We start from the raw sequence: 12,006 nt of genomic DNA on the forward strand, positions 1-12,006 counted from the left end.
CTGTTTTCATCAGTAGTGATTAAAGTAAGAGTAATAAGTGATGTTGCAGGAAACATGAGGGAAAATGCAACCATCTGTAGCTTCAACACCTTTTATGTGAATATTAAAACAACAGTCTGGATACATTTGTTTACAAATTACTGCTGCAAAAATAATGATTTTTGTTTTTGTTTTTTTACAGTTCATGCTGAATATGCAAAATAAAACAAAACAATAGAAGGACTACTTACCATAACCCCATATGACTTCACACTGATGATTGAGTGTTGGACAAACACCCTTGAAGCAATACCCCTTTCCATTACCACACTTGTTCCCAGTTTTTTTGTAGATATCCATGGGACATGAACCATGGAGACCATTGCAGAATTCTGGGATATCACATTCAGTTTGGGCTTTACGACATAAGTAGCCCTTGGGGCGCAACTGAAAATGGGAAACAGGTTTGTTTTAATCTTTACAATGAAGTAACCTCCAACACACATCAAGTACTTTAGACACAACTGTATAAAACATTACAGCTTTTTCTTATAACCTCTTAGTTCTGTCCTTACTTCCTCTTTTCTGCATTAGGTTATTTTATCTGATTTCTACAGGTCATTCACAAGATTATATAATGTAATTAAGTCAACTCTCTTTGCTCTTTCTTACTCTTAACACCTGTGTTTCTATAAATATTTCTTCATAGATTGAGTTTTCCAGTTCTGGTACCATCTTGGTAGCTATTCTTTGTATCTCTCAAGTGTCTTAACATGCTTCTTCTTGTGTGGAGAGAGAGAGAGAGAGAGAGAGAGAGAAAAAAAAAAAAAAAACCCGCTACTTGCTGCTCCTATAAAAGTTAAACCAACTTTTTTCCCCACTTTTTCCTGCACCATTATATCATCTCCCACTTTATATATTAGTGTGCAAGGGTCTCATTTCACTTCTCCACACATGCAGAACATAACATTTTCTAAAATCTTACTCCTTCATAAACACTTTCTGAAAATTTTCATTCAACATATCTCACTTATTTCTTTTGGCTTTTCCTATATTATATTGTATATTTTTGGGTGGGTTATACTTTCAAAACAAGGTCAAAGCAACAACCATTTGACAGTATCCCAGTTACGCTACTAGAGAAATAAATCTATGTAGCTATCTCGTATACACTGGCATGGTGTTGTATTTTATTTCTCTGAATGCAGTGGTTAACTAATAGCTCCTGAAAACTAAAGAAACTTCAAAATATTGATGCAATTTGGTTGAGTGCAGTCTAGCACATTGAAATTTGGCAGTGGAGTGGTCAGGAATGGCAAGGTTAGGTTATAGTTTGGTTGGACTTAGTTTTGTTGAACACGATAAATACCGGGTATTGGTACACGTGATACACTTCATGCTGCACCGTTGTTGTCAATAGCGGTGGAGAAAGCTACGCTAACCTCCCTACTCCCCAAAAGTTGTACATTGAGGCTGAGATAAATTCAAGCATTTTGAGTCGCACGATGCTTTTTGTAGTGTACAGAGCAGCCACAGTACATTAATTGACCTGCAGGCTGCACCATCAACACCATCTGCCTCCCCCTTCTCTGGTAACACAAGTCAAATTGCTCGACGTCATTAACACACACACACAAAGTTGGATAATTATAGATACGGAGACGGGACCACACGAGCGTAAGCCCAGGCGCTGTAAAATTACAACTAGGTAAATACAGGCGGTGTGTGTGTGTGTGTGTGTGTGTGTGTTTAGTTATATTCACAATTACTATAGGTACACACACGCATATGCACACACCGCCTGGAAGGGGAGAACGAACATTCGATCCCTACAGTAACACACACACACACACACACACACACACACACTACCGCAGTTGTCATTTGCTAGCCACGGCCATCCTTTCTTTTTCCTTGCTTCTTTTTTTGACCTGTTCCGTTTTGAATCGCTTCTTAGGTCCTCCTTGGTACTTCTCTACACTTCTATAGTTCACTACACACACTTAGCTACTACACTGTGCACACTTCACCCTGCACTGAGCTCTGTTTTCTTTCTGTTCACTTTGCTTTCTAATTTCTTTTCTTCAGCGCTGAACACGGAGTTGTAGGAATTAACTCGCAGCCACAAAATAGCTCGCAGAGGGGTTTAACTTTACTTTTTCCCATGTTTCACTCACTGCTATGGTTTACCTGTCCTGTTTCTGCTCTAATATATGGCACAAAAAAATTAGAGAAACACTTTCAATCAAGAGAAGACTTTATAACAAACAAATAGGGCAAATTTTAAAGAATTACCCCCCAACCCCACCTAGATCACTCGCGGTTCTTGCTTGTTTGGTCTGTTGATCTGGTGTGTTGTTTTCTTGCGGGGAATCATTACAAGGATCACAAGTGGATAAACTAGAACAAAACTATACAAATTAATGCGTTTTCCTGCTGTGTATTTTCCACTGCGCATGCCTAATGGACACCAGAGCAACTTATTTCTGCGAGGAGGTATTTCTCCCACACCGGTCAGTTTCGATGCGGCCCGAACCTCTTCACAAGTTCACAGCACCGCTACATCTTCCCCAATACAATACACCATTCTCTCACTCACAATTTATTATGTCGTCTACGTACATATAATCCTTGGTAGTGCGCGCATTGATTAAAAATCCTTAACTATTTGATACCCCAGTTGGAAAACCGAGTAATGCTGTTGATGACCGTGAGATATGGAAGCCTACAGGTGCCATGCACGAGAGTACCTGTTCACACATCGCAACGGAGCTAAATGGAGGGCCAACACAACAAACCTCTCCTTCTGTTGACCTGTTTCGCTTTGTATCGCTTCCTCCTCTTTTTGTGGCAGGCTGGGATGCGGCAATAAACGGAATAAGTTCCCCGATAAGTCATTCTACAGACTACCAGCTGCGGACAATATACAGAGACTGAAAGGAGGGAAAATAACACAAGAGCGCCGAGGGTAGTGGCTGACAATCTGTCGACAGGCTGACCAACCACTCGACAGGTTGGCCAACCACTGCCCTCAGCGTTCTAGTGTCATTTTCTCTCCTTTCAGTCCCTGTATCTTGTCCGCAGCTGGTAGTCTGTGGAATGACTTCTCGGGGAATTTGTTTCGTTTATAGCCGCACCCCATGCAGCATGCCACGAAAAGGAAGCGATACATAGCGGAACAGGTCAAAAGAAGAAGAAGCCAACAAAAACCTCTCTTCAAGAGAGGATGTCCCTCCAGAGCTCAGCCTGTGCTTGAACTTGACGAGTTGTGCACGCACCTATCTGTTACGTCAGTAAGGACTATGGTCAACCCTCCTATAACGAAGTTGTTATTTCGAGTGTGGATGCTCTGCCTCCGCAAGATGCTGGAGGAGGTTGGAGGGCAGTCTGTACAATGGGATCATGGAACCCAGCAGTCTGCCAGTTACTGCACGATAGACTACAGTGATCCCTCCCATGTCAGAGTTGTTACCCTTCTGTGAGGCTGCAGCTACCATCACGACAAAATCCTAGACATGAGACAATGAGAGGAGCATGCCATCAAAGAGTAGCAGAACTTAGGAAAGCGATCGGAAAGATGATATATAACCCGGCATTCCTTTCAACAGGTTGCTGAGGAGATGACATGTCATCATCAGGTGATCAAAAGGCAGCTGATGAAGGAGACTGGGCATCGCAGGACTTTTTAGAACTGGAGAGCCCATCTTATGTCTTTGCATTGTAGACACCATGATAATTTCCTTATTGGCTAACTGACATGCAAAAAAACACTAAAGTATCTTACCCTACAGTTATCACAGCATGGCCCAGTGGCACAGTCAGCTTCGAGTTTGAGACGACAGGTCACTGGGTCACAACAAGGGTCAATACGGTCACATTGCTCTCTGGTGCCACAGTCACACTGCTCTCCATCATCTACTCTTCCATTTCCACACTGGAAGTGCTGAAGTGAAGACTGATATAGGTACTGATAAATGTCACATACATAAAAAAAAAAGAATATAAAATGTCATATAACATCAAATTACTAAGTTGTAATGAAAGTAACTAACTAAGTGACGTTAAACACTAGCTTAAATATGCTTGAATATGACTTTCAAAATGTGGTTAATTGAAAGGTAAAATTTTCCAACTGAAGTACATTAAGATATTATTTACTGAACTCAAATACAATGAACTACCTGTGGAAGCCTTCCCTTGTGTAGTGATAACTTTCCTCCCGGCCCGGGGCGAGTTGTTTTGAACTAAAAGAGAGGAGTAAGACAAGTTATTCTTGATGTATAAAATTCATATGACTACTGATATATGACCAATAACTCATCCTTACATAAAATGAAATATGATTGAATATAGAAAAAATATTCACACACAAGAAAATAATATGCTACTCATTATATTGGAATCCTATGTATAGTGATGGAGGTGCTATCTTGAATATAAAATATCTATCTCAAGTCATTAGGATTTGGATCACTCAATCAATCAATCAATGGGGGCATATGTGAAGGGGTGCATCATCTCACCCACCCAATGACGCCAAGCCCGGGGGTCCCCATGGGCAGGTCTCCATGCGACCCCCCTTCTCATTCGAAGTACCTCCTGGCAGGATATATCAACTTGCTCAAGCCACAAACTCTGGGGGCATTCCCTTAGCTTCCTCCACTCAGGATTGTCTCTTACAGAAACAATCCAATAAGCAGGGTCAGATTCTGGGTAGTGTGCCACATGCCTGTATAGCCGGAGTTGGCGTTGCCGAACTATGTGGGTAATATATGTTGAATCAGTCTCATGGAGTAGACGCAGGTTTGACACAGTCATTCCAGTGATATCCCATGATTCTGCGTGGACATTTATTACCAAAGGCATCAGACTGCCTCTCCAAGTCCCTATTAAGTGTCCATGTCATTGAGTAAAACAGGGAGCACAAGCAACTTGAAGATCCAGATTTTTGTCATTCTACACAAGTATGTATTGACAACGCCATGCACTAGTGCTAAGCGAGTCTATAACACCGTGGGCCAAGCCAATCCACTGTAAGGCTTCCTGGCGAGACACACCATTGTTCTGAACTATGATACCAAGGTATGTGAAATTTTCCAAAATCTCAATATCCTCGCCACATGTATGAACATAAAGTACTGTTCCATCTGGTAAGCCTCCAAACATCTGTACCTCAGCTTTGGTCCAGGAGACCTGAAGTCCCAAGGGCTTTCCCTCCTCATGCAGTGCCTCGAGAGCCATCACCAGAACCTCCAGTGACTCCAGAAGGACTACTGAATCATCGGCAAAAACTTATGAGGATGTGATCTATCTCCTTAGCTACCCCCCCAGCCAAGAACCAAGAACCCACAACTCTCAACTTCCTGGATCTTGCAAAATTCATGAGGAGAAAGCTGTTGATATTCCTGGGACCAGAACCATGGGGACCAACACATAGATTGTAGCTAACCCTGTCAGTGCCAGTAGTAGCATTAATATAGCCGAAGACAAGGAGTTGAGTTGAATTACTGACATTTGCTAATTTGTAGACATGAGAGGGAATCATTAAAAAAAAAAAGACAGAGTAAGCTGGGCATAAACCTAAGGTATTATGTAAAAAAAGTCATAGTAACTTATGGTGTAATGACCCCCTGATCTTGAAAATAGGACCAACAGAAAATATTTATTTGGCAGTACAAAACAGATCATCTGTCCTCTGTTAACCCAGTAGCAGCGGCGGGCCAAATTTGTGGGTTTACCGTGTAGCAGCGACGGGCCAAATTTGTGCCATAATTCAAACCCCCCCAAATAGAGGATATATAAACTGATCACAAATGCTTTGATATATATTATGAAATGGTTTATGTGAGTGATGATTTTTTCTCATTTTTCTTGCTTAGAGGGACCATTAAGAAACATGATCCCCGCAGCTACCGGGTTAAAAAATGCTTCTGGCTGCTGGAATTAGTGCAATGAGAATAATGGGAATAAATGCTCAACTACACTATAATACCAGCAGTCATGGAAGGGAAAAGATGGTTACTAGGTCACCTTGGAGAATGTCCGTAGAAGGCAACTGGCCTCCTCAACCTGCTGCAGAGACTGGTGGTAGTCATCGACAGAACACTTGGAAAACTTTGATGGCTGTACATTGTCTTGACCAACCACATTCTTGGACATGAGACATCCATGCCAGTCTTGACAGTAACAGTTTGGTTCTGCAAGAATTTGAAAAATAAAATATTAAACAGTTTGCTGAGGCTTCTATTTTCCACTTTCCCATGGCATTACATTATTAATATTTTGTTCAACTTGACATTTTGCAAACAGCAGAAAGGAATATTGTGAGGACTACTGTAAAAACTTAAACATTATTTGGCTGCAACAGGTAAATGCCATTTCAGAGCTTAAAGTAGAGATCTGTGACTCAAGTACTGGACCAGGAGGTAGCATATATCTATAAAATGCTATACATATATGTTTTAACAACTTGTAGCCCTTGGAAGAATTAGTTTGTGAAATAATGCCAAAGCAAGAATGATTCCATTTGCTTTATCAGGTCCTCTCAAACTGACTTCCTTCACCTTAAAAGCTTGCAGCAGTGTTGCTTCCCTTACTGTCTTCTATTGCTATTTTTTAGCTAACAGTTCATCTGAACATGCAAACTGCATGCCTTTACCTCTCCCAAGGCATTGCTGCACGACACTTACAACTATACACTTTAATTTCATTTCAATACGGTCCAGCTTCGTCATGCATGAACAAGAACCTTTATCCTTTCATCTATTTCACTGGTAAAGACTGGAAATGCCTTCTTTTCTATGAGTAACAATGCTTTCAGGAGGGAAGTATCAAGAAACCTCCCAAACCTTAATTGTTGATACTTGTATTTTTTGGGGGAATGATGTACATATAGTGCTCAGCATTTCACCTCTATAACTAGTAGCTGTAAGGGTTAGCTTTGATGGGTTTGATGATGTGCTGACAGAAGTGGGTGAGTTAGGTGGGAGAGGACAGTGTGGGGAGGGCGAGTGCTATGCCACAGTGGCCTCCAAGCACAAGCCTTGGAATAATCATCATGCCACACACTTCATTAACTTGCAGGTGAATTTTGTATTACTCATGTTGATATGTTAGGATCATTATTATATTTAACCTGAAAAAAATATGTTAGTGACAGGAGGGCTTCAAAGGGGAAAAATGAGTAAAAGTTCCGGGGTGGCAGCACCAACTGACCCTTTTTATACGTATGTTTCAATGTGACTCAAATGAGATTTTTACTAATTATGGCATTTTTCAGGCATCATTAAATCTCAAGATCTTAATGTGAATGTATGTATGTATGTATGTATATTTATATGTAATAAAAAAATCAATAAAAATGATTGGATTGGTGTCTTGACAGTCCCCTCTTAAAAGTGTCCAAAAGTCTTAGGAAGGTGGGAATACAGATGAAAAAGACTGTTCTGAAGTTTAATAATGAAGGGATGGAAGAATGCAAATGCTGATTAGTCTTGCATAATTTTTGGAGTTTGGGTGGCTCAGGATGGGATAGAGTAAAAAGTCATGAGCAATGGGGCCACAGGAGAGGATGAGGCATGCAGTTAGCAAGCTCAGAAGAACAGTTATCATGATATTAGAGGTAGAAAACAGAAAGAGATGCAACTCTGAAGAGGAATTTAAAAAGTAGATGAGTCATATAAAGGAAAGGGAACTGATGAGGAAGAAGACTTTGACTCTACTCAAGAAATGCATACTCCATACAAGGGTGGACAAGGTCTTTGTATATGGTTACCATCTCCTAAAACTTAGAAAAGTACTCACGTCCTTCATCGTGGATCATGTAAATGTTGTGGCCAATCATGTGGGTCATAGTGGAGGCCACCAGGTGAGGTTCGTACATGTTGAGGTCCACTGAGATTCCAGCAGCCTTAGACGTACACACACTGTTGGGCACACTCATGCCAGACTCACCACCCTGGAACTCCTCCCCACTGAAACACAATGAATACATATTAAACATTTATTCATATGTTCAGATGTTTGTTTATTGCATTTGACATCATCCCAAAAACAAATGCAGTCTGAGATTCACTTGTGTGGGATCAAAATTAATGGGAGCTCTGAGAGGTGATATGGGATGGAGCAAGTTGAGGGAGAAATAGATGAAAGTAACCCTGAGTTTCGCAGAAGAGCGGAACAAAAGAAGGATTCAAGATTAGTGTGAAAGGTATATTCTCTGGAACTTGAGGAGTAAGAGATGGGGGAAGTACATTAAGATGGTAGAAAGGAGTGACACTAAGCTATCACACGGAGGGATATTGAGTACGAGTGGAAAATGACGAACAAAAGTATAGAGGGTTTAGAGTGGGATGCGAGAAAATCGAAAAGTGGAACTAATAGTAGTGAAATGAGTAGGACTGAACAAGTATAGAAATTGAAATAAATGAAAGAAAGCATTGGAACACTAACAAGAGAAAGAGGTCCCAAAACATGGAAGTTGGTATGAAGGAAGCCTGGGTGGTGATCTCTTAAGACAGAACACAGTCCATAAGTATGAATGCAATGGACCCACAGACGGCCCAGTCCCACGGAAAGGTATTTGAAATGTGTTACATAGAAGAGAATAAAACAGTAGAGTGTGTGATCCTAAAATGTGAGAAGCATAGCAGACAGAATGGAGGTGATGCAATACATAAACACATTGTCGGTCATAACTGACATACGTGAAAGGAGCCTTTCTATTGAAGTCTATGGGCAAATGATATTCATTTCGATGATATATTAAAAGTACTAAACCACTGCCTCAGGTTATATAAGCATAAGAGGTAATTCTGGACCCTACACTTGCGATAGTTACTCACGTGATGAGATGTGATGTATCCTTTTGAAACTCATTGAGGCTGTCACCCACGTAGCCAAAGAAGTTAATAATGGCCTTGGAGATGGGCTGGTTCCCCCCTAGCTCAATCAAGTTCCTCCCCGACCACGTCTCCAGGTAGGTGATGGTGATTCTGGTGTTGATGGTCTTGAAGTACTGGAAACAAGGCGGTGGCAGGTTAGAAAATATTCTTTGATTAATGGAAAATGGCCTTGAATATAGAGAAGCGTCAGATTTTTTGGTTATAAATATAAATAAGTAATATGATTTTGAAACGTTTGGGGTAAAGCTCAAAAGCAAAGCTTGAGGAATTTCTTGGGAAGAATTTTTGCCTATCCTTAACTTATACTGAATACTAATTTAATATTTTCTCATTTTTTTTAAAGCAATAAAGAAATCGTGAAAAGGGTGACTGGTGCCCCGCCCTCCCTATATCCGCTAGTGTCCAAACCAATATGTATCTCAGTGCAGCTACACATGAGAGCCATTGCCAGCGTACTTTGGACAGGGTAGAGCAATAAAGGATCACTTATAAATCATGTAAAAATCCACCATAAACTATGTAATATTTTTGAGGAGTTTCATTCCAATCAAGGTCTAAATACTAATAGCTGGATCCCCCCTAAATTACGGTCTTGTAACACACGTCTTGGCCCATATTCGCCAACACTCACACGTCAACATTTGATCAGGCTTTCGTGAAGGTTGCGGGTATTTTCATGGATAGTTTTACGAGCCTAGTGATAGTATGACAAGACTTCTACCCCATGAACATTATAAACAATCTTGAGAATCTGACGCATCCCCTTTGTGGTCTTTGGAAATATTTGCTGTGAGAGCCAGAAGCGTCCGAGAGTGCAGGCCATCGTGGGTTCACTCTAGGTAAATATAGTCTACGGACCGAAGGATGTTTTTACCTAGGGTTCACAACTCACCAAGTCCGCAATGTTAGCGATCTGAAGCGCGTCGTTGATGGCTCGAACCCGTGAATAGTTGCGGTCTTCCATCTGCGAAGAAAAAAGGTTCGGTAAGGATTGGGGGCAGAGAATATTCGTTTTATTATACGTATTAGTAGCATGTTAAGAATTATAGATTGTTGCTGAGGTTTAGATAGGATGAGAAGGGATCAATAGAGGACCCAGACATAAATCGTTGAGAAAATTCACATAGGCACAGTTTTCTTTCGGAAATTTATTAATGAAGAATATGTAATGTGTTATATAAGAAATGTTAATTATCTTCCTCATTAAGTAACTACAGCATCACATGACTCAATAGTTTTAAACACACACACACACACACACACACACACACACACACACACACACATACATTGATCGTTACCATTCATGCAGAACTATCTCCCATTACATCATGATAGCATATACGAGGAGATGAGACAAGTAGTATTACTCAAGAAATAAGCAGCAAATCATGACCAACCCAACTTAACTGAATTCACAAGTATTCTTAGCATGGCCCACAGGTATTCTCGTTCTTTAATACTAAAAATATACATAAATAGGGGAGGGAGTGGATTTCCCCCTAACTTGAGCATTCAACACTGGCGCTGAGAGACAGAAATGATTGGAAGGGGACGGCGGCATCGGCGGCACTTGCAAAGCATCAGTCTGTTGCCATGGAGATTCCAGGCGGGATCTCGCAAGGGCAAGATTAGGTGTTCCAATTCCCCCTCGTATTCGATTATGCGTCCGCAACTCCTTCAAGGGTAACTCCGCGAAGGGAAAGAAGCAATTAATTCGGTGCGTCGCGCTGCTCGAGGCAATGCATGTTGAAATTACGACTCATGAATACTGAATTTCATGTTGTAGGCGAAGGCGGCCCGGGGAGGTGGTGGGAGGGAGGCTGCAACTTTAACTGTCAAAACATCACCGAATGAACTTTGATAATCATCGGCTGGAACTCAAATGTTTTAAGTCTCTCTCTCTCTCTCTCTCTCTCTCTCTCTCTCTCTCTCTCTCTCTCTCTCTCTCTCTCTCTCTCTCTCTCTCTCTCAAGTAACCATTCTTTCTCTTTTAAAACACTGAATCCTACACACACACACACACACACACACACGAGAGAAAACAATGAGAAAGGCAAGCAAAGAATGCGTCACATACCGGTCAGCATACGCCCTGAACGCACCAACGCACACACCTTCCACTCTACAAGACACAAAGCATCATCTATACAGTGTAACTACTCACGAATTTGTTGTCCAGGAAGAGCGCCGTCTCGATGTACTTGATGGTGGTTCGCACGTCGCGGATGTAGCGCTGCCTCGTTTGCTTCCTCTTGCGGCCACGATTCATGCGATTGAAGCTTCTCTCGAACATGTCCCACTCATACCCACTCGTGTAGCCGCACTTCTGCTTGATGTGGGTGTTCTTGGACTCAATGACGAAGTGCGGGTGCTTGGGCTGGGGGGAAGACGAAGGGGTTAGGAAAGTTAGGTATCGATCAAACAGCGCGTGATCTCACTGGCCCTTGAGCATGTGGAGAGCAAGCACGATGACTGTAATTATACTGGTAAGAATCCACACTCCGGGGACACAGGAGGGGGCGGACTGATCATTATTCAAAGGAGGAGGAGGAGGAGGAGGAGAGGAGGGAAAGAATAAGGGAACAGCAGGAGGCGTGGGAGGAAAATGGAGACAGTAATAACACAAGATGAAAATACTCTTCACTAACACTATTGCACTCCAGCACATCACTTGTTCTCATGCTGGCTGTTAACTGATGGCTTGTTACTGGCACCACCTTCCTTTCCTCCCCTCTTCCCCTAACATCCCTAAGACGCCAGCCACTCTGCATCTCTCATCAGCAAGTTCTCCTTCCTTATTTTCCCTTGACGAGCCTCAGCCAGCCTCCCCTCCTCGTCTACTATCCGCCAACCCGTAGTAGAAGAGCCGTCAAGCTTAGCATTACGCAGGGGGACCGATGAATGGTCAATCAAGAGTTAGTTTATGGCGCTGGTGAAAGTGTGTGTGTGTGTGTGTGTGTGTGTGTGTGTGTGTGTGTGTGTGTGTGTGTGTGTGTGTGTGTGTGTGTGTGTGATTTTTTTTTTTTTACAACAAAGGAGGCAGCTCAAGGGCACAAAAAAAAGGAAACTAATAAAAAAGCCCGCTACTCGCTGCTCCTAAAAAAGAATCATAAGAGGTGGC

General features: G+C 41.8%; 1 protein-coding gene across 1 annotated transcript in view; it reads right to left on the reverse strand.

Annotated features, from left to right (window-relative positions):
- LOC126980992 (disintegrin and metalloproteinase domain-containing protein 11-like) overlaps window positions 1–12,006 on the reverse strand; it is a 274,102-nt gene that overhangs the window by 119,714 nt on the left and 142,382 nt on the right. Inside the window, exons 7-14 of the mRNA XM_050831531.1 lie at window positions 11,050–11,262; window positions 9,775–9,846; window positions 8,823–8,995; window positions 7,783–7,952; window positions 6,010–6,176; window positions 4,161–4,223; window positions 3,764–3,922; window positions 231–426 (exon numbers count right to left, since the gene is read on the reverse strand). Coding sequence (XP_050687488.1) covers window positions 231–426; window positions 3,764–3,922; window positions 4,161–4,223; window positions 6,010–6,176; window positions 7,783–7,952; window positions 8,823–8,995; window positions 9,775–9,846; window positions 11,050–11,262 — 1,213 coding nt within the window. The remainder of the gene's footprint in view (window positions 1–230; window positions 427–3,763; window positions 3,923–4,160; window positions 4,224–6,009; window positions 6,177–7,782; window positions 7,953–8,822; window positions 8,996–9,774; window positions 9,847–11,049; window positions 11,263–12,006) is intronic.

Source organism: Eriocheir sinensis, chromosome 46, assembly GCF_024679095.1.
Source record: "Eriocheir sinensis breed Jianghai 21 chromosome 46, ASM2467909v1, whole genome shotgun sequence".
NCBI classification, from domain to species: domain Eukaryota; kingdom Metazoa; phylum Arthropoda; class Malacostraca; order Decapoda; family Varunidae; genus Eriocheir; species Eriocheir sinensis.